General features: G+C 44.8%; 1 protein-coding gene across 1 annotated transcript in view; it reads right to left on the bottom strand.

The window, feature by feature from the left end:
* The window catches only part of ACSF2 (acyl-CoA synthetase family member 2), an 82,870-nt gene extending 62,098 nt beyond the window's left edge, over nucleotides 1-20,772 (bottom strand). The window contains exons 1-2 of the mRNA XM_089677597.1: nucleotides 20,615-20,772; nucleotides 728-923 (exon numbers count right to left, since the gene is read on the bottom strand). Coding sequence (XP_089533723.1) covers nucleotides 728-923; nucleotides 20,615-20,706 — 288 coding nt within the window. The 5' untranslated portion in view covers nucleotides 20,707-20,772. The remainder of the gene's footprint in view (nucleotides 1-727; nucleotides 924-20,614) is intronic.
* Between the last annotated feature and the right edge of the window lie 2,097 nt (nucleotides 20,773-22,869).

Genomic DNA, 22,869 nt, shown 5'->3' on the forward strand with positions numbered 1-22,869 from the left:
TTCGAATAGTAGAAAGGAAGGAGCGCCCGATATTCAAAAGAATGCACTTATGATGGTAGATTAGGTGGCATTTATTGAGAGTAATGACAAGTACATCAAGCCAACGCGTTTTGGGAGAAAAGACTCTCCCTTCTTCAGTGCTGTTGCTGCACGTTATTAAACGGGAAAACTTCCCATGTCAGTTATATATATTCCAGGTTTTGGGGTAAACAAATGACAGAGCGACCGCTGCCCCTGGAATGACAAAATGTCATATTTTCCTCCGCAAATATATAACCGACGTAGGAATTTAAAGCTTGACATTTTGGTTATCAGATAATTCGGTGAAACCTCATCTTTTATATTTTTATCACAAACTGGGTAATATATTTATTTGTTTTAGAATTAACTTTAATGCATTTTTTACAGAAATGTTGTGCTTGATAAAAAAAATTGTGCAAATGTCACGTGACAAAAAAATTGGCACTACCAACATTTTATTCTCCAGGGTCTCTGGTTTCAGAAAATAGATCATGTTTGGGGGTTTTAACTAAGCATCAGGCCTAAAATGATTTTTTAAACGTGTGCAAAAAGTTAAAACGGCTCTGGCAGTGAAAGGATGAATCTACAGATTGAGGTTTAGGAAAGGGTAACAAAATACACTAAAACTTTCACCATTAAAAGGATCCTACCATCTATCCTACACCACACTGTTACCCGCGACATGACAGGTGCACTTGTTACCTACATCTTTGCACATCTGGCTGAAGGTCTTTCTTTTGCCGCCCTGGACATCGACAACGACCTCTTGATCCGGGATTCGCTGAGTTGTGTCCCACAGACACTGCTGCATAGTCTTGCTGATCAGCGGTATATCAGTGTTCCCATGGACGTAACTTATGGTGGTGACGGGTTTTTGGGGTGGAGCTACGGAGAGCAGAACACTGTGGGATGAAGAATTAAGGTGGCATTAGAGTGTGTACCTTTATAAGTCACTATATGTAGGGTGCAAATTAACAGACTGCATTGGTGCAGATTTCTGTACAAGCTGGCCACCAAGCAGATATAAAAGACATGAACGCAGTTCCCTAATTAATATTACATCATTATATTCATTTTTTTAAAGTAAGCAGTGTAAATACCTGAAATTGACCTGGTACCTGCCTGCACAGCAGATCTGTGTCTTGTGGAGGGAAAAGCAGCACAAAGAGCCAATCAGTTCAAGTGCTGACAGGAAGCATGCTGATAGGAGGCGCAAGCATAGTGACAGAGAGATGAGCATCACTCTGCTGCTTTTCCTTTCACTGTCCAGTCAAAGATTGGGGGCTTGTCCGGGATCACCCAGGCTTTGAGGAAGTACAGGGCACACAGAACACACAATTTTTTATGGGCCCTTGTGGTGACTGGCATTGATCTGGCGGAAAACCGCCAGTCACCGCAAACCCCTACAGGACATAGTGATGAAGGTACAGGTCAGCGGATGGAACTACATCTGGTTCCGGGGAATTCAGCCATCCAATCCGCTGGAAAGTGATCATTTTGAAGATTTTTGATTCAGATGTACCTCTTGAGCAAAGATTGGGGAACAAGCAGCAGGACACAGAGATATAAATCCTCTTCTTTCACAGGTCATGTTTTTTTACAATTTTTTTACATCCAGTGACAGGGTCACTTTAAAACACCAAATTGGAAGGCGGGTGCTAATGCTGCATAACAAAAACTGGAGGATATAAATGTGAAAATTATTCATACAACAAAACTGGCCACGTTTAAGTAGCATGGGAAAACATTGTAAAACACAGCGCCTTTCTGTGCGGTTAAAAGGTGTCCTTTCTATGTCCACAATCGCTTTCATTAAACAAACACTCACACGTGGTAGAGCAGAAGATTGTCTCCAGGCAAATGCTGAAATACTGTACATGTAAAGGAACTCTGCCAAAGGATTTAAACTGTTTTAGAGACAAGTTTGTGACTGCGGCACACCTGCCAGAAACCATAGCCAGGTCAGTGACCTCATTTTATTCCTATGGCAGTTAAGCAGCATGGCTTGATCACCTATCTGCCTGGGACTGAACAAACAGATTCTGCACCAGATTACTGGGGTCATTTCTCTCTCCTTGTCAGCACACGTGCAAGCAGGAGAGCCTGAATGGCTCCCAGTACTGACTGGTACAAATTACACATAAGACTATACTGTATATACAGTATTTGGATAATAGTAAAAATTTGGCACACAGTATAATATATACATAATACCTAGTGCTACACCAAAATGAAAATTCTGGTGCCGAAACCCAAAATTCAGGATGCACTTGGCCGAAAATGAAATGGAAAGTTTTTTAAAATTAATATATATTTCAAACGCAATTGTTTGGGAAAAAAATACACTTTAATGATAAAAAAAAAAAACAATATACCCCATTTTTTTTGTAAAATATGAAAGATGATGTTATACCGAGTAAATAGATACTCAACATGTCGTGCTTTAACCTCCCTGGCGGTATGATTATTTTAGATTTTTGGTGCTGAAAGCGGTACCATTATTTTGCATGGAAATATGTAGTTTTTTTATTGTCGGCTGTAATATTTAGGAATAACTCACTGAAATCTGTCCGAACAAGAGTCTATTAAACATCCCAGGTATGATAAAATTTGAAACACAAAATCATAAATTATAATTTAATAAATAATCATAAAAAATAATAATATAATAATAATACATTTTTTTTGATTCTATCTCTAAGTGTGTTTCCTGCAGGAATACTACTGAGGATTTTCTATGTTGTAGTTCTTTAAATAGTCTAAATCTCTTTCCTGGGCAATTTAACCCCTTTACGTTATAGGTTATATATTGAATTTCTTCCATCTTACTTTTTTCCTGCGGGTTTATCCTTCCTCATCCATCCTTCTCTTATCTTGCAGAGTATTACTACCCCCCTACCCTTTGCCTTTCCCCTGTCCCTACCCCCCTTTCCCACCAACCCCTTCCACCCCCACCTCTTTGGCTGGAATGAGCAAAGGTACGTTTGGAGAAGAAGGGGCACAGAATTTAATGAAAAGAACCTCTGTCCAACTGTTAAGCATGGGGTTGGATCAATCATGCTTTGGGGTTGTGTTGCAGCCAGTGGCACAGGGAACATCTCACGAGTAGAAGGAAAAATGGATTCAATAAAATTTCAGCAAATTTTGGATGGTAACTTGATGCCATCTGTGAAAAAGCTGAAGTTAAAGAGAGGGTGGCTTCTACAAATGGATAATGGACCTAAACACACCTCGTAATCCACGGGGGATTACATCAAGAGGCGTAAACTGAAGGTTTTGCCATGGCCTTCACAATCTCCTGACCTCAACATAATTGAAAATCTATGGATAGACCTTAAAGGAGCAGTGCGTGACAGACAGCCCAGAAATCTCAAAGAACTGGAAGACTTTTGTAAGGAAGAATGGGCAAAGATACCTCAAACAAGAATTGAAAGACTCTTGGCTGGCTACAAAAAGCGTTTACAAGCTGCGATACTTGCCAAAGGGGGCAGTACAAGATATTAACTCTGCAGGGTGCCCAAACTTTTGCAGACGCAAAATCTGTTATTTTGAAAGTGTAAATGATGGAAATAAAATCTAACTTTTGTTGACATATTATAAGAATGTCTAAACTGTAATTTGATGCCTTTTGGAGATTTTTCCATCTTTCCTTGGCTTCTTTATGCTCATTAATACAAATTTTTAGCTGGGGTGCCCAAACTTTCGATCCCCACTGTATATTTCACATTATGTTTTTTCAACACTTCTAATAGGGGTTTCAATGATCTTTTCCTTCTCAGAGACTCTGCTGTTAAATCTGCAAAGATTTGAATGTTTTTCCCTCCATATACAATGCTTGGTCTTCCTGTAATCTTTTTCCATATTTCTTCTTTATCTCCATAGCTATGGAATTTAACAATTATATCTCTTGGTTTCTCTAATCCTTTTTCTTGTTGATACTTCCCAATTCTATATACTCCATCCAATTTAAACATCATCATATCCGATTTGTCCATTATGGAGTTTAATAATTTGCCAATTAACTCTTTCACATCTTCCCCCTGGGTCGGCTCTGGAACTCCTCTTACTCCTCTTTACCCTCTAAAGCATTAGATCAAAAAAAGCATTGATCTAGTGCTTTAATAAAAAAAAAAAAAGCTCTGGAATCGGAAGTGACGTCGCTCTGGTCCTCCAAGGGCATAGAGATGAGTGGAGGCCATCTTTTCTTCACTTATCTCTATGCCCAGTGCTGGGATCGTTCGGTGGTTTCTCAGGTAAGGCTGCGAACTGGCGAGTGGCGGCGGATGGCGGCAGCCAGGGACCGGGGTTATTTTCGGAACCTGTATCGGTGCTTATTTTTATATCGCCCGGAGGCCGATAGGGGTGTTTTCGGCCGAAGCGTTTCGGCCTCCAAAATTTTGGTGCATCCCTATACATTATATTATTATTAGTATACAGCAATATACAGAGTACATAGGTAATATTATATGCAGAGCACAAAGTGTAATATATAGACAGCTCTATACATATAGTACTGCATTCTGTGCATAGTGTGTAATTAAAGTGTTACTAAACCCACAACAGTACAATCAGTCTGTAGATGCAGTAAAACATGCTTGTTATACTCACTGTGGAACCTAAGGGGTTAAAGTGATTCTAAAGGCTTTTTTTTTTTAAATAAAAAACATCTCTATACTTACCTGCTGTGTGTAGTGGTTTTGCACAGGGCAGCCTGGATCCTCTTCTTCTTGGGTCCCCCGCGGGAACTCCCTCCTGTCAGGTGCCCCACAGCAAGCAGCTTGCTATGGGGGCACCCACTGCTCCGTGTATCCATTCACACACACACCGCAATGGCTCGCCCTTCTCTCTTCTGATTGGCTCACTGTCTGTAAATGACAGCAGTGGGAACGCCAATAGCTCCTGCTTCTGTCTCAGCCAATGAGAAGAGGGAGTCCAGCGGAGACTCCAGTGCACATGGATCAAGAGGGGGCTTAGGGGAGGATGCTGCACAGAGAATGTTTTTTAACTTCATGTATAGAATGCATGAAGGTAAAAAAACGTGAGCCTTTACAACCACTTTAATGCTCTACATTGTGTACAAAGGATGTTTGATCCTGTCTTCTCTGATCCTCCCCTTCTACTGTCCCCAATCCATCTGCTGATAGAACAGAGCCTTGGGAGCAAGCTGCACATGTTCAGTTTGGTGTGTATTGCTGGAGAGTTGTGGAAGGAATAGTGCCCGATTGTGGTGTCATCAGGAGAAATAGTGGCCCATCATTGGTGTCAGTAGGAGGAATAATGCCCGATTGTGGTGTCATCGGGAGCAGGGGAGGACTGAAAACTCAAGGGGCCCCTGCGCAACTGGAAATCATGGGGCCCCTGTGTCCTCACCCACACTTAAACAACACCAAAAAAACAGGGGCATCTCATGGGGCCCCCTACTGACCCCGGGCCCTTGGGCAGTGCCCGGGTGGCTAAATGGTCAGTCCGCCCCTGATTAGGAGGAATAGTGCCCCATCATTGGTGTCAGTAGGAGGAATAGTGCCCCATCATTGGTGTCAGTGGGAGGAATAGTGCCCCATCCTTTGTGTCAGTAGGAGGAATAGTGCCCCATCATTGGTGTCAGTGGGAGGAATAGTGCCCCATCATTGGTGTCAGTGGGAGGAATAGTGCCCTATCATTGGTATCAGTGGGAGGAACAATTCCCCATCATTGGTGTCAGTGGGAGGAATAGTGCCCCATCATTGGTATCAGTGGGAGGAATAGTGCCCCATCATTGGTGTCAGTGGGAGGAATAGTGCTCCATCATTGGTATCAGTGAGAGGAATAGTGCCCCATCATTGGTATCAGTGGAAGGAATAGTGCCCCATCATTGGTGTCGGTGGGAGGAATAGTGCCCCATCATTGGTGTCGGTGGGAGGAATAGTGCCCCATCATTGGTATCAGTGGGAGGAATAGTGCCCCATCATTGGTGTCAGTGGGAGGAATAGTGCCCCATTATTGGTATCAGTGGGAGGAATAGTGCCCCATCATTGGTATCAGTGGGAGGAATAACAGGATTTATATAGCACCAACAGTTTGCTCAGCGCTGTACAATATAACGGGAGACAATACAGCAACAATACAGCTCAATGCAAGAGGGATAAGATATATATATATATATATATATATATAGTACATGATGCACATACAGTTGTGTTCAAAATAATAGCAGTGTGTTGAAAAAAGTGAATAAAGCTCAAAATCCTTCTAATAGCTTTTATTTCCATCCACACAAATGCATTGGGAACACGACACATTCTATTCCAAATCAAAACATGAAGAAAAATAGATCAAATTTGTGTTGTTCCTCTAAAAAAATTGAAGAAAAGTGAATATTAGACGGTTCAAAAAAATCGCAGTGTTTGTATTCTTCTTTACAAACTCAAACATTCACTATATAAACTGAGAAATGTTTGAAGATTTTGCTTTCCTTTGAATGACTTCATGAATATTTGGTTGTAGTCGCACTGTTTCTGAGAACTGCTGTACATCTGTGTTGCATGGAGTCCCCCAACTTCTGGCCCCTGTGATCAGGTATTCCAGCCCAGGATGATTGGACGACATTCCACAGTTCTTCTCTATTTCTTGGTTTTTCCTCAGAAACTGCATTTTTGATGTCACCCCACAAGTTTTCTATTGGATTAAGATCCGGGGATTAGGCTGGCCACTCCATAACGTCAATCTTGTTGGTCTGGAACCAAGATGTTGCCCGTTTACTGGTGTGTTTGGGGTCGTTGTCTTGTTGGAACACCCATTTCAAGGGCATTTGCTCCTCAGAATAAGGCAGCATGACCTCTTCAAGTATGTATTCTGATGTATTCAAACTGATCCATGATCCCTGGTATGCGATAAATAGGCCCAACACCGTAGTATGAGAAACATCCCCATATCATGATGCTTGCACCGCCATGCTTCACTGTCTTCACAGTGTACTGTGGCTTGAATTCAGTGTTTGGGGGTCGTCTGACCAACTGTCTCCACCCACTAAACCCAAAAAGAACAATCTTACTTTCATCAGTCCACAAAATGTTGCCCCATTTCTCTTTAGGCCAGTCAATGTGCTCTTTGGCAAATTGTAACCTCTTCAGCATGTCTTTTTTCCAACAGTGGGACTTTGCGGGGACTTCTTGCAGATAGCTTGGCTTCACATCGGCGTCTTCTAATTGTAACAGTCCTCACAGGGAACGTCACACCTTCTTTCATCTTCCTGGAGCTGATTGTTGGCTGAGTCCACACCATTTTGGCTATTCTTCTATCCATTCGAATGGTAGTTTTTCGCTTTCTTCCACGTCTTTCAGGTTTTGGTTGCCATTTTAAATCATTTGCGATCATTTTAGCTGAGCAGCCGATCATTTTCTGCACTTCTTTATATGTTTTCCCCTCTCCAATCAACTTTTTAATCAAGGTACGCTGTTCTTCTGAACAATGTCTGGAACGACCCATTTTCCTCAGAATTTCAGAGAGAAATGCACTGTAACCAGCATGTACAACATTTGCTGCCTTCCTTCCCTAAATAAGGGCAATAATTGCCACCTGTTTTTCAAAGAATGAATGACCTCACTAATAGAACTCCACACTGCTATTATTTTGAACATGCCCCTTTCAATGAGTGATTCAATGACACAGAATCAGCAGCATGCATGTCATGACTGTTGGGTCTGTTGGATCTCTATTACTCTACTACACCTGCTAGGAAATTATTTGCCATGTAGAAATATCATTTCTACCAAAAACAGTGATTGATCCGGTTAGTGATGTCTGACTGATATTATTTTGAACACAACAGTAGGTATATATACATAACATGTATATAATACTAAATACACAGCGCATAGTAGTATACAGATAATACTACATATAGAATATGATGCACATAAGTATATGCTGTACACAGCATGTATATAATAATAAACACATAGCACATAATAAACAGAGAATACTATATACATAATACACTATATTATATAATGATGAAATACAAACATACAATAAAGAACAATAAACTGATTACCTCCAGCACCTCTCCAAACCGGCTCTTAAAGGCAAAAAGAAAAAAACCCGGAGCACAGAAGGCTGGGAAATTGTCCAACATAAACATCATTAATCTGAGATAAGTCCAAGTGTTTGCTGTTTCTGGTATCCATCAACGTCCACAGGAAGGTTACTGGAGAACGGCTCACTGCTTAGTGGAGTGTCACTATCACACCGCCAGGGGCGGACTGACCTTTTGGGAACTATGGGACTGCACGAGGGCCCGGGGTCAGTAGGGGGCCCATGAGATGCCCCTGGTACCTTTCATAGGCTTTTTTGGGTGTGGTTTGAGTGTGGGCGAGGACACAGGGGCCCCATGATCCCTTATTGCCCGGGGGCCCCATGAGTTGTCAGTCCGCCCTTGCACACCGCACTGATATTTCACACTTTTAAACAGAAATATCTTAGACAGACCTATGACGTTAGTGTAACACCCTGGAAGAAATGTGTGAAATAAGAAACGAACATGTCACAGGCACCTCTACCCTAAAATCCGAAAAATCTTCAGTATTCGCTCACACGATCTCTGCACAGCTAAACAAAGCCATGTGAAGGGTCTTAAAGGGACAGACTCATACATTACAGCCTTGTTAGTGCTCTTAGATTTCAGGGCAGAAATAGAAGCTTTCATTACACACTTCCAGGTCTTCCTTCCAGGTTTGCACTTTGAATGGTTGGGTCGCAATGACATCACTCCTGCGCATGCGCCAGAAGTCATCTTTGAAGCACAGCGCTCTGCCTTCACAGCATGCTCAGTTTGCCCTGAATGAGGAGTGTCATTGCGCATGCGCAGTGACGTCACCGGCTCGTGATGTGAATATCTCCTCAGTCACATTCACCATACCTACAGGTAAGACTTACTATAAGCTGTAGGTACAAATTATAAATCAGAGTTGACAACCGCTTTAAGGGTGTAATATGCAATCGTTTGTGCGAACATTTTCAGAATGTTCCATGACTTGACGAATGCCGCTTAAAAGTACTATAAAAAATTGTATGCTGTTAAAGTGAATGTAAAATATATAAAATAACATCATAAATACCTTTTTTCCCTTTTTTTAAAATGATCACATTCCCGCTGTTCTCAGCTGGATAGAGAGCTGGGGGACGAGAAAAAGCAGCACACTGGCCTTCTCAGTGAATGGCTGTAGAAAGGGGCGTGTAAGGACACGTCTGACCACTGGAGGAGAGCAGGTCGAGTTCCCAGCACAGCTAGAAAACTGACCACGCTGTGCTCTCATGTTTAGTGTGGCCACTTTTAAACCACTTATCCACCTGCGCTATAGCCGATACATGGCTACAGTTTGGCTCTCCAGTTCTGGGAGGGTGTCCTTGGCTGTCCTCCCACTTGCATAGAGAGCTGGGGGAGAAAAAACAGCAGCACACTGGTTTTCCCAGTGAATGGCTGTAGAGGGGGGCGTGTAAGGACAAGTCTGACCACTGGAGGAGAGCACGTCGAGTTCCCAGCACAGCTAGAAAACTGACCACACTCTGCTCTCCTGCCTAGTGTGGCCAGTTTTTAGCCACTTATCCACCGTGCAATTGCTGATATATGGCTACAGTGTGGCTCTCCAGTTTTGGGAGGGCATCTTTGGCCATCCTCCCACTTGCAAACCTCCTGTGCTGCCCCTGGGATGCACAATGGAAGCGCTGTGTGACCGCTGTGTGCCTTGGACACAGCTGATCACAGATTGGGGTAAAGGGACAATCATATTGGCCCTTTACCATGTGATCAGCTGTGTCCAATCACAGCTGTCACAGTGTAAACAGACTAAATTCCTTTGTTGGTTATCGGCTTTCTTTTCCTCACCCAGACACTGTGTGTGAGAGAAGGAGAGCCAGATCTGTGAGGGGCACATCGAGTACAGTATTTTACACTGGCACACTGTGCCCTGATCATCAGTGCAGCCCCATCCGCGCCCATCAGTGCAGCCCCATCCGCGCCCATCAGTGCAGCCCCATCCGCGCCCATCAGTGCAGCATATCAGTGCCCATCAGTGCAGCATATCAATTCCCATCAGTTCAGCCTGTCAGTGCCCATCAGTGCAGCATATCAGTGCCCATGAGTGCAGCCTATCAGTGCCCATCAGTGCAGCATATCAGTGCCCATCAGTGCAGCATATCAATTCCCATCAGTTCAGCCTGTCAGTGCCCATCAGTGCAGCATATCAGTGCCCATGAGTGCAGCCTATCAGTGCCCATCAGTGCAGCATATCAGTGCCCATCAGTGCAGCATATCAATTCCCATCAGTTCAGCCTGTCAGTGCACCCCACTAATGATTAGAAAATTGAAAGAACCTGTTTGAATGAAAATTTTCATACAAATTTCTACTAGTGTATGGTCAGCTTTAGGGGGTTAAGAGATTGTCACTTTGCCTATGCAGGTGACAGTGTCTGCAAATAACCCCCCAGCAAGGTACACTCACAAAAAAGGCAATGTATTTACAGTATATAGTGGTGTCAATGTAGGCAGCTATTTACATACCATTCATGTTATTATTATTACAGGTATAGCGCCATCAATTTACGCAGCGCTTTACATATATATTGTACATTCACATCAGTCCCTAACCCTCAAGGGGCGTACAATCTAACGTCCCGAACTCACATTCATACATACATGTACTAGGGCAGGGGTGGGCAACTGTGGCCCTCCAGCTGTTGGTGAACTACAAGTCCCATCATGCCTCTGCCTTTTGGGAGTCATGCTTGTAACTGTCAGTTTTGCAATGCCTCATGGGACTTGTAGTTCTACAACAGCTGGAGGACCACAGTTGCCCACCCCTGTACTAGGGTCAATTTAGACAGGAGCCAATTAACCTACCAGCATGTCTTTGGAGTGTGGGAGGAAACTGGAGTACTCGGAGAAAACCCACACAGGCACAGGGAGAACATGCAAACTCCAGAAAGGTGTTGCTGTGGTTGGGATTCAAACCAATGACCCTAAAACTGCCAGGTGGAGGTGCTATCTCTTTAGCCACTGAGCTGCCACATTAGTATCCTGAGCGCAAGGAGCTTGCAATCTAAGATTCCTATCTCACATGCATACACACACATATCAGGGTAGTTTTAAACAGGAGCCAATTACCTACAAGCAGGGGCGGACTGACCATTTGGAAACTCGGGCACTGCCGAGGGCCCGGAGTCAGTAGGGGGCCCCATGAGATGCCCCTGGTACCTTTTTCATAGGCTTTTTTGAGTTTGGGCAAGGACACAGGGGCCCCATGATCCCCTATTGCCCGGGGGCCCCAGGAGTTGTCAGTCCGCCCCTGCCTACAAGCATGTCTTTAGAATGGCTACCTGGAGGAGACCCACTATAGGGAGAACATGCAAACTCCATGCAGATAGTGCCCTGGTCAGGATTCAAACCAAGGACCCCCATGCATAACCCCACGAACAGGAGCACAGAGAGAAAGCTAGAAATGTGAGCAGAGCAGATTCTATTGCATCATACAGTGCTGTCACTCTAACAATGGGAGCTTGATAACAGGAGATAACATCAGGCTAATCAGAATGATGACCTCAATTTTGTATTGTCCCAATCAGTATGTTGGGGGGGGGGGGGTCTGTGACCACACTGGGTTACTTACCTGCAGTGCAGAAAAATAAAGTAACTGACCTGGCTAATAAATCTTATGGAGCGCCTGGAGTAGAACGCTGGCAGAACGGAATTGTATTTTTCCATTCGCCTGGACTTTATCTTTACTGATGTAATGCATGATCTGCTTTCTCCAGGAGCCGTTCATTGAGAATATGACACAATGTATCACATAACATTATAACAATACAAACAAGCTTCTGTTTAACATTAATATTTCCCCCACTTGTCTTCAGGTTTACATTCCTCCAAGATTCAGAGCTGCACTTAGGGGACAGCTCATCAGAGCTTCAATAAACCTCTGGAGGGTATTGGAGGACAGGCAGCGACATTGTGCAGATCAGGAAAGCGTGTAGGAGCTGCATTCTGAGCTGGCACCATGTTTGTTGGAGGTCCATGGGAAGTACACGTGTTCTAATAAAAGTGTTATGTCGGACGATTGGCAGAATAACTGAGCTGGCGCAGAGCCAGATTTAGAGGCGTCTGTTGGGTTTCCAAGGTTGGAGTTGAGCTTGCCGTATTCTCAGCTGAAAATAACATAAAACAATAATCCCGTGCTCCTGCCTGTATGTAGATAGCTAATTGGTAATCATCCTAGAGGGATCCATGTCACAAGACCAACCATTCTCAAATTCGGATCTTAGGAATCTTATGATGCCTTCAGGGATTGCTAGACGTTCCTTGAGCTGTAGCTGACGGACCTCCTATATGATGGTACCTACATAATTCCAGGTCCAAAGCCACTTCCTATTGACCACTAATTTCAGAGACATTCTATCAGTTGACCACCCATTTAAGGAGGATTCTTCCCAATGAGCACCAATATAAGGAACATTCTTCCCAAAGGCCACCAATGGAAGGGAAATTCTTCCCACTGATCACCAATGTAAAGGACATTCTTCCCACTGACCTCCAAAGTAAGGGAAATTCTTCACACTGACCACCAATGTAAGGAGCATTCTTTTCACTGACCTCCAAAGTAAGGGACATTCTTCCCACTGACCACCAATGTAAGGAGCATCTTCCCACTGACCTCCAATGTAAAGGACATTCTTCCCACTGACCTCCAATGTAAGGAGCATTCTTCCCACTGACCACCAATGTAAGAGACATTCCTCCCAATATACACCAATCTAAGGAGCATTCTTCCCACTGACCTCCAAAGTAAGGGACATTCTTCCCACTGACCACCAATGTAAGGAGCATTCTTCCCACTGACCACCAATGTAAGGAGCATTCTTCCCACTGACCACCAATGTAAGAGACATTCCTCCCAATATACACCAATCTAAGGAGCATTCTTCCCACTGACCTCCAAAGTAAGGGACATTCTTCCCACTGACCACCAATGTAAGGGACATTCTTCCCACTGATCACCAATGTAAGGAGCATTCTTCCCACTGACCACCAATGTAAGGGACATTCTTCCCACTGATCACCAATGTAAGGGACATTCTTCCCACTGACCTCCAATGTAAGGAGCATTCTTCCCACTGACCTCCAAAGTAAGGGACGTTCTTCCCACTGACCACCAATGTAAGGAGCATTCTTCCCACTGACCACCAATGTAAGAGACATTTTTCCCACTCACCACCAATGTAAAGCACCCCACAGATAGTGTATTTTTTTTTTGTTCAGCCAGCTGTCTTTGCTAGCAGAGGAAGAAGGAGACAAGTCCATGTTATGACTCAATCACTACAGCTACTACTAGCCATGACAACTGACTTCAATGCAAAAACGCCCCCTAGTGACTTCAATGCAAAATCACGTCTCATAGACTTTCATGCAAAGTCACGTTCCCATTGACTTCAATGCAAAAATGCCCGCTAATGACTTCAATGCATAATTCTCATAAAGGTCAAGGACTTCCTTTAAAAGTTTCTTGCACTCAGGCAGCTCATTTAAATGAATGGGCTATTCTACACTCAATGCGCAGAAACGCATGCACACTCCAATGATGTGAACGGAGCCTGAAAAGCAATCCACGGTGGAGGGCAATAGAAAAGCATCTTCCAGGTATTCAGAGGCTATACTTGGAACATGGATCAATGCACAACAGTGTAAATGGGCCCTTACCCTAGGTTCACACCTAAGCGTTCTCTGCAGCATTTTGCAGAAACACAATACGGGCCATTTAACATGATTTCCTATGGGACTTGTTCACATCTCCACGTTTTCACCCGGTGCGTTTTTTGGAAAGGGTCAGGGACTTTTTTGAATGCAAAAAGTTGCGTTTTTGGTTTTATAGACTTCAAAGGAAACGCTTCAGAAAAGCATTTCTTGTGGTTTTGTTGCGGTTTTGCGTTTCAAATCTGCCTAGCAACAAGAAAAGATTAAAAAAAAATGCAATGTAGAAACGGGTCAGACGCAACCTGCATAGGAGTGAACCTAGCTGCAATAATTAAGGAACACATTTTTTTTATGCTTGGGATTTCAGCTTTAAACAAAGGTGGAGAAATCTCTATCTTCAGCAGCCTTTGTAACCTTTGTTAACCCCTTGAATTTGTTTGATCGATTATTATTGTGAAGTGCATTTCCCGCTGATGATCATAATCCCCATTACACCTGTTTCCCTTTGGCAAACCTCTGACCTCCTCTTCTCACATATCAGTAATATATCCATGAGCGTCCTTCCTGGAAGGAGTGAGCACACGCCGGTCCTGAACACAATCTAGATTTGGCTGTTTATGATTGACGATACCAGAATGATTTCAAGTCAATCAGCATTCCACTCTAATATGATAAGGCTCCATTCACAACTGTCATTTCCAGGACGCCGCGGGACAAAGAGAACATAAAATGCGCATTCAACATCTGCTTTCATAAGAAACTCAGGTACCACTGCAGAGTCCACCCATCATTGTTCACACCTACCAACAGCCCTGAAGCAGGGGGAGGCAATTCCCCGAAATGTGTTAGCTCTATTGGTACATTCTTTACCTACTTGAGCTCTGGAAGATTTGATCCCCTTCATGACCAGGACATTCCACATGGAAGAAAAATATATTTGAAATATATTTTAAAAATATTCTTCCCAAATATATTGACATATATTTGAAATGCTACAATTTTGGCCGTATTCAATATATTTCAAAACATATTTCAATAAATATACTGTATATATAAATGGTTAGCACGTCCGCCTGGCAGTACTAGGGTTGTTGGTTTGAATCCCAGCCACGGCACCACCTGCCTGGAGTTTGCATATTCTCCCTGTGACTGCGTGGGTTTCCTCCGGGTACTCCGGTTTCCTCCCACACTCCAAAGACATGCTCGTAGGTTAATTGGATCCTGTCCAGGGGCGGACTGACAACTCATGGGGCCCCCGGGCAATAGGGGATTCTGGGGCCCCTGTGTCCTTGCCCAAACTCAAAAAAGCCTATGAAAAAGGTACCAGGGGCATCTCATGGGGCCCCCTACTGACCCCGGGCCCTCGGGCACTGCCCGAGTTTCCAAATGGTCAGTCTGCCCCTGGTTAGCACTTCAGCCTGGCAGTACTAGGGATGCTGGTTCAAATCCCAACCAAATCCCAACCATGGCAATACCTGCCTGGAGTTTGCATGTTCTCCCTGTGTCTCGTAGGTTTCCTCCAGGTACTCCGGTTTCCTCCAACACTCCAAAGACATGCTGGTAGGTTAATTGGCTCCAGTGCCCGAGTTTCCAAATGGTCAGTCCACTCCTGATCCTGTCTAAATTGGCCCTTGTATATGAATGTGAGTTAGGGACCTTAGATTGTACGCCCCTTGAGGGTTAGGGACTGATGTACTATATATATGTAAAGCGCTGCGTAAATTGACGGAGCTATATAAGTACCTGAAATAAATAAATATGTACACATATATATATATATATATATATACTGCATGTGGAAGTGTGTTTTTATTACAAAATACATGAAAAATATTTTTAAAAATACATGGCAGTGATCAGCGATTTATAGTGGGACTGTGATAGTGCGGTGGGTAATCTGATGCTAACTGGCACTTTGTGGGAATTGACTAACTGCCACTGACACTAATACAGTGATCAGTGCTAACAATATACACTGTCACTGTACTAATGACACTGGTTGGCAAAGGATTAACATTTAGGGGCAATCAAAGGGTTAACTGTGTGCCTAACAATCTGTAAAGTGTGTATTGTATGCTGTTTTTACAAAACAATGTGCTGGTTTTTACTCCCTGCAGGGAGGAAAATAAACTGGCACATTGCTGCTGTCTGTAGCGAGCCCTGTGTTGTTGTTGCTCTCTTCTGTCATTCGCTCGGGACCTGCTGGCCAGGACCTGCTGATTGGCTTGTGCTGTAACAAATGACAGCACAGCTGGAGAGGCGGGCGAGTGCGCCCCCTACCTAGAAATACCAGATTACGTGCATGTGTGTGATCTGGCACAGGAGAGCTGCAGGCCCACAGTATATCTGCATGGGCCATTTGGCAAGCGGTTAATTTCAATAAACCATTGCGATCCTCTCAGCAAGTGTGACGTTCCTCTGGACACGGGGCGCTCCTCTCTCCCCATTCAAGTATTTCGCTGAATCGACATCGCTATCATGCCAGTAAAGTAGCAGCCAGTACCTCCAAAGGGGGCTAACCACCACCAATCATCTGCAGAACCGCCTAATACTGACTAAGTCTAGGTTCACACCTATGCAGGTTGCGTTTGAGGCATTTCTGCATTGCGTTTTACGTTGTGTTTTTGATGCGTTTTTGCTGGGGGTTTTTTTTTCATTTTTTTTGCTAGGCAGATTTTAAATACAAAATATCTCAAAAATGTGGCAAAAACAGAATACATGCTTTTCTGCAGTGTTCCCATTGAAGTCTATAGAACCAAAAACGCAACATTTTGCGTTCAAAATTCTAAAGAAAATTGCATAATGTATGGCCATACATTATACAATTTTCTTGAGAATTTTGCTTTAGAGTTACCAAAAACCATATAATAGGAGGTCAAACCTAAACAACCCTTTCAATTGTATCCAATTAGGCAGTACATAGCTGAAGGTAAATCTAAAACAAATTGGACAGAAAATTGTATAATGTATGGCCAGCCTTTGAGTGTTTTTCTGTTCATGGAATGTTATATCCACTTACAATGCAATGTGCCTTTGAGCTTGCTAGAACATCTGATTACTCTAGGAAAGCCACTTCCCTAGCACAGCCCCTCCCTCCTTGCACATCATAGCCCTCTCCTCTGTTTTACTGCCTGTGCTGGCCCAGCTCCTCTCCCTACACAACCTTATAGGTAGCTGCTGGGCAGGAACGAAGGAGAATTCGATGGAGAATTCTTAGCGTGTCACTTGGGTGACAGTTCTGAGTCTGCTGACATCATATACAACATGGCGGCACCCAGCAGCAGTCTCAGGGCTTTTGGGTGTCTACACCAGTGGTGTCCAAACTGTGGCCCGGGGGCCAGAGGTGGCTCTTGGCTTGCTTTTATCTGGCCCTTGGGGCACTATTTTATCCACGGATACCAACAATGGGGCATAATAACCTCAAGTGACACCAATTATGGGTCAATATCACTCACAATGACACCAACAATCGAGCCCAATGACACCAATGATGGGGCACAATTCCTCACAATGACACCAATGATGGGGCAAAATTCCTCCCACTGACACCAATTATGGGGCAATATCACTCCCAATGACACCAATGATGGGGCACAATTCCTCACAATGACACCAATTATGGGGCAATATCACTCCCAATGACACCAATGATGGGGCACTATTCCTCCCACTGATACCAATGATGGGGCACTATTCCTCCCACTGATACCAATGATGGGGCACTATTCCTCCCACTGATACCAATGATGGGGCACTATTCCTCCCACTGATACCAATGATGGGCCACTATTCCTCCCACTGACACCAATGATAGGGCACTATTCCTCCCACTGATACCAATGATGGGGCACTATTCCTCCCACTGACACCAATTATGGGGCAATATCACTCCCAATTACACCAATGATGGGGCACTATTCCTCACAATGACACCAGCGATGGGGTGCTATTCCTTCCACTGACACCAACAAAGGGCATTGGTTTACTTCCACTGACATCTGGACCTTTTCTGCTCCCACTGGCCACAGTCCGGCCCCCTCGAAGTCTAGAGGACAGTAAACTGTCCCTATGTTTAGAAAGTTTGGAGACCCCTGGTGTCATAAATAACTATTGTTTGTACAAAATGAAAATGCATTCCCTTAACGCCTCATTCACACAAGTATACCCATCAGGGGCGGACTGACAACTCATGGGGCCCCCGGGCAATAGGGGATCATGGGGCCCCTGTGTCCTTTCGCAAACTCAAAAAAGCCTATGAAAAAGGTACCAGGGGCATCTCATGGGGCCCCCTACTGACCCCGGGCCCTCGGGCAGTGCCCGAGTTTCCAAATGGTCAGTTCGCCCGATACCCATGCATACAAAGGGCCATCTTCACCTGCACAGGATGCACAAGTGTTCCATGCATGCGCGTGCTGCAGCCCCAATTATGTTCCAATTTTCCGCTGGTGCATATTGTAACTTACTGGGGAGTGTGACATTTATTGTGCTCAGGGAGTGCAGCCAAAACCACTGAGGGATTCATTTTAGTTTAAGGATCAGCAATTATTCTTAGGGACTTCAAAACATTGCCAGAACAAGTGATTCTAGGCCCCAAGCCATTCAGGTTCTGGCAGTTATTCAGCCATGAGGGGAGGAGGAGGGGGATTATTCTTCAACCTTCACTGTCTGCAAAATGTTACTCTTTATTAGTTCTTAAAGTGGTTGTAAACCTCAGACATGAAATATGAACAAAGCATATCCCTCTATAATGTGTGCTTGTCTCTATCCAGAGCACTAAGTGTCACTTCTGTTTGCTGCTTCATTCCTCTACTATCAGCATGAATTACTTCTGAGAAGTTTTCCTGACACCAAGAGAAAAATGGTGACAGGAGAGAGACCTCCAGCAGATTGACAGCCTCAGGTCTGTTCCTGAGAGCTGTGTGGAGGGTGTCCCTTTCCTCCAATCAGCTCTCAGAATTCTCATCACTGAGCTCTAGTGTGCAGTTTCAGCTCTCCACAACCCTTTGTTCTGAGTTCTCAGATGAGCTTTATTAATTCAGAACTTTGAACATATGTAGAGAAAAGAATACTGCACATAAACAGGTACAACTTATGTAGGATTTGGGTCATCTCTGTGTATCACCTGAGGCCAGTCACCTCACTGGGTAGATGTAAGAGTTACAACCACTTTAACCCTTTCGTTGCCAGACCCCTACGGCATACGGACCTACAGCACTGCTTCCAGATAGCCAGGTCCATTTGCCATACGGACCTGCATTCCTCCTCTGCTATAAGCTCATGGTCACTTCAGTGGGGGGCGCTCTATTGTCCAAGTGGTGATCTGATGTTTATGGGAAGCTCTAACCTCCATGGGGGGGGGGGGCTCTAGCATCCAAGGGATGATCTAATGTTCATGGGGCATAATCTCTGTGGGGATGCTTTAAACTCCATGGGGGGCGTTCTAGCATACAAGGGTTGGTCTAAAGTTTATGGGGTGCTGTAACCTCCATGGGGGGGGGGGGCTTCAGCATCCAAGGGGTGATCTAAGGTTTAGGGGGCGCTCTAACCTGCAGGGGGGCTCTAACCTCTATGGGTCACTCTAGCGTCCCTAGGGTGATCTAAAGTTCATGGGGCGCTGTAACCTTCATGGGGCACTCTAACCTCCATGAGGGGCGCTCTACCAACCAAGGGTTGGTCTAAAGTTTATGATGCGCTGTAACCTCCATAGGAGTGCTCTAACCTCCATATGGGAGGCGCTCAAGCATCCAAGGGTTGGTCTAAAGTTTATGGGGCGCTCTAACCTCCAAAGGAGTGCTCTAACCTCCATGGGGGGCGCTCCAGCATCCAAGGGTTGGTCTAAAGTTTATGGGGTGCTGCAACTTCCATGAGGGGCGCTCCAGCATCCAAGGAGTGATCTAAGGTTTAGGGGGCGCTCTAACCTCCATGGGGGGCGCTCCAGCATCCAAGGATTGGTCTAAAGTTTATGGGGCACTCTAACCTCCATAGGAGTGCTCTAACCTCCATGGGAGGCGCTCAAGCATCCAAGGATTGGTCTAAAGTTTATGGGGCGCTCTAACCTCCATAGGAGTGCTCTAAGCTCCATGGGGGGCGCTCCAGCATCCAAGGGTTGGTCTAAAGTTTATGGGGCGCTCTAACCTCCATAGGAGTGCTGTAACCTCCATGGGAGGCGCTCAAGCATCCAAGGGTTGGTCTAAAGTTTATGGGGCGCTCTAACCTCCATAGGAGTGCTGTAACCTCCATGGGGGGCGCTCCAGCATCCAAGGGTTGGTCTAAAGTTTATGGGGTGCTGCAACCTCCATGAGGGGCGCTCCAGCATCCAAGGAGTGATCTAAGGTTTAGGGAATGCTCTAATCTCCATGGGGGGCGCTCCAGCATCCAAGGGTTGGTCTAAAGTTTATGGGGTGCTGCAACCTCCATGAGGGGCGCTCCAGCATCCAAGGGTTGGTCTAAGGTTTATGGGGCGCTGTAACCTCCATGAGGGGCGCTCCAGCATCCAAGGGTTGGTCTATAGTTTACGGGGTGCTGCAACCTCCATGAGGGGCGCTCCAGCATCCAAGGGTTGGTCTAAGGTTTATGGGGCGCTGTAACCTCCATGAGGGGCGCTCCAGCATCCAAAGGGTGATCTAAGGTTTAGGGGGCGCTCTAACCTTCATGGGGGGCACTCTAACCTACGTGGGGGGCACTCTAACTCCCATGGGGTCGCTGTAACACCTATGTACAGCCCCCCTCCTGCCTTCAGGCAGATGACCAGCCATTCCTGCCAGCTGTTGGGACGTTCTGCACATCTTCCTGGCGGGGAGCCGGAGGTCGGAGCGCAGTGTACAGCAATGGCAGCACATGACTGCACCGAGTAGAACACATTGTCCCCCTTACCTGCCCTGGTGCATGCCCCGAGACCACACCGTCTTCACCCCCGCACTCAGCGCCCTCCGGGCCAGCCCCATCATCCTCCCCGATCTCGCCATCAGAACTCCGAACAGCCAAAGGACAATAGAACCGCCCGAGACAGCTTCGGGTACCTTTAATTTAGCCGCGCCCCCGAAGCCCTAGTCCCCGCCCCGCAGGAGGTGCCCGCCCCAGTACAGTATTCTATCACGCAGGGCCCCGATTTGCCTATCCCCGCCCACACGCCATATATGGGAGGGGGATCAGCGAGGGAGCGTCTGAAAAGATGTGCCTGCGCTGTGGGAGCAGCTGGAGGGGGAGGCTGGGGGGGGTTGGGGGGGCAGGGGGTTGTTGCCAACATGGGGAATCATTATGGAGAATTCCTCTGCAGAGCCAGTTATGTCATGTACAAGCAGGATCAGCCAATGGGAGGGAAGGTAAACATGTCCTGGCCTCAAATCACCCCTGAACAGAAATAAATGCCAGGAGAGCCCCCAACACCCCCCAGCTGGCAGAGTGCCCCCCCAATCAGTGCCATGAAGACTCCCCCTGAGCTGCATAGGCTGCAGATCCTGGTTGACAAGCAATACCAACCCCTGGAAGGTGACCCGTACAAATGATTGGTTGTGATGGGGGCATTTCTGGGTTAAAACAAGAGTCGAGGAACTAACATAACTCCTCCTTACAGACTGTCACATCCCCTCTGAAAAGTGACCCTCATTGGATCGCTCTTCAGAGGGTGAGGTCAGTGTAAACAAGCCTTGGAACTAGATGTGCGTGTGTCTGTGAATGCGTGTTGCAGGTACAGCAGCCCATGAGGGATAAAAGTCCCTTTTTTTTAAATGTGCCACGTATGCAAAGATGCAGAGGTTATTTGCACAAGCATGCGGTGCAGTTCCTGTGCGAATCACATGCGATATACCGCACCGCACATATATGAACCCGGGATCAAATGTGGACTTCACCTTTAACCACTTGTCTACAGGGGCGATTTTTTTACTTTTTTTTTTTTTGCACATGTTAAAATCTACATTGCTTGTTAGAAATGACAGCAAATCAACCAAAAACAAAAAAATATATTCTGAAAGCACAGACCCTGGAGAATAATGTGGCGGTAGTGGCGGTGTGGTGCACAATATTTGCGAAATACACTAAATGTAATCTCCAAACACGGAAAGGTTTCTTCACAGTAAGAGCTGTGAAAATGTGGAATAGACTCCCTCCAGAGTTGGTTGTGGCCAGCTCAGTGGATTGCTGTAGGAAAGTCCTGGATTCTTTCTTGGATACACAGAATATAACTGGATATAACATTTATAGGTAAAGCTGATCCAAGGAATATCCGATTGCCTCTCGGGGGATCAGGGAGGAATTTTTTCCCCTGCAGGAGCAAATTGGATCATGCTTTGCTGGGATTTTTTGCCTTCCTCTGGATCAACTGTGGGTGTAGGTTTATAACTTTTTTTTTTATGGTTGAACTGGATGGACTTTTGTCTTTTTTCAGCCAGACTAACTATGTAACTAATGCGGGCCATAGATGGGATGAAAAACAGCCGAAAATCGTCCGAAAAAAAAATTGGCTGATTTTCGGATCATTAGTGCGGTAATCGGTCAGCTGTTTTTAGTGATTTTTGCCCTTTCGATTATCGGTCCTGCTGGGAAATAATCGGCCAAATTTGTCGTTCTGACGATTTTCGCGGCAATGATGGACATTTCTGCCGATCTTTTTCCGATTTTAAAAAATGAGCATGAGCAGTGACATGAAAAAAGAAGGAAAAGGAGAAAAGGAAAAAAATAGAATATGAATGAGAAGAAGAAATAGAATATGAATAAAAAGAAGAAATAGAATATGAAGAAGAAAAAGAAGAAATAGAATATGAAGAAGCAGAAGAAGAAGAGAAAGAAATAGAAGAAGAAGAAGAGAAAGAAATAGAATATGAAGAAGAAGAAGAAGAAAAAAAAATAATTTCAGTCCATTATATTTGACATTTAAAAGTATAGCAACATTGTATCTATTTGTATCCGAATAGAAACATCTGTATCCGAAATAGATACAAATAGATACAATGTTGCAACTTTTTCTTCTTTTTATTCATATTCTATTTCTGCTTCTGCATATTCTGCATATTCTATTTCTTCTATTCCTTCTTCTTCTGCATATTCTATTTCTTCTATTTCTTCCTCTTCTGCATATTCTATTTCTTCTTAATATTCTATTTCTTCTTTTTATTCATTTTCTATTTCTT

This window comes from Staurois parvus, unplaced genomic scaffold (genome assembly GCF_062004578.1).
Source record: "Staurois parvus isolate SC_StPar_1 unplaced genomic scaffold, SC_StPar_1.0 ptg000189l, whole genome shotgun sequence".
NCBI classification, from domain to species: domain Eukaryota; kingdom Metazoa; phylum Chordata; class Amphibia; order Anura; family Ranidae; genus Staurois; species Staurois parvus.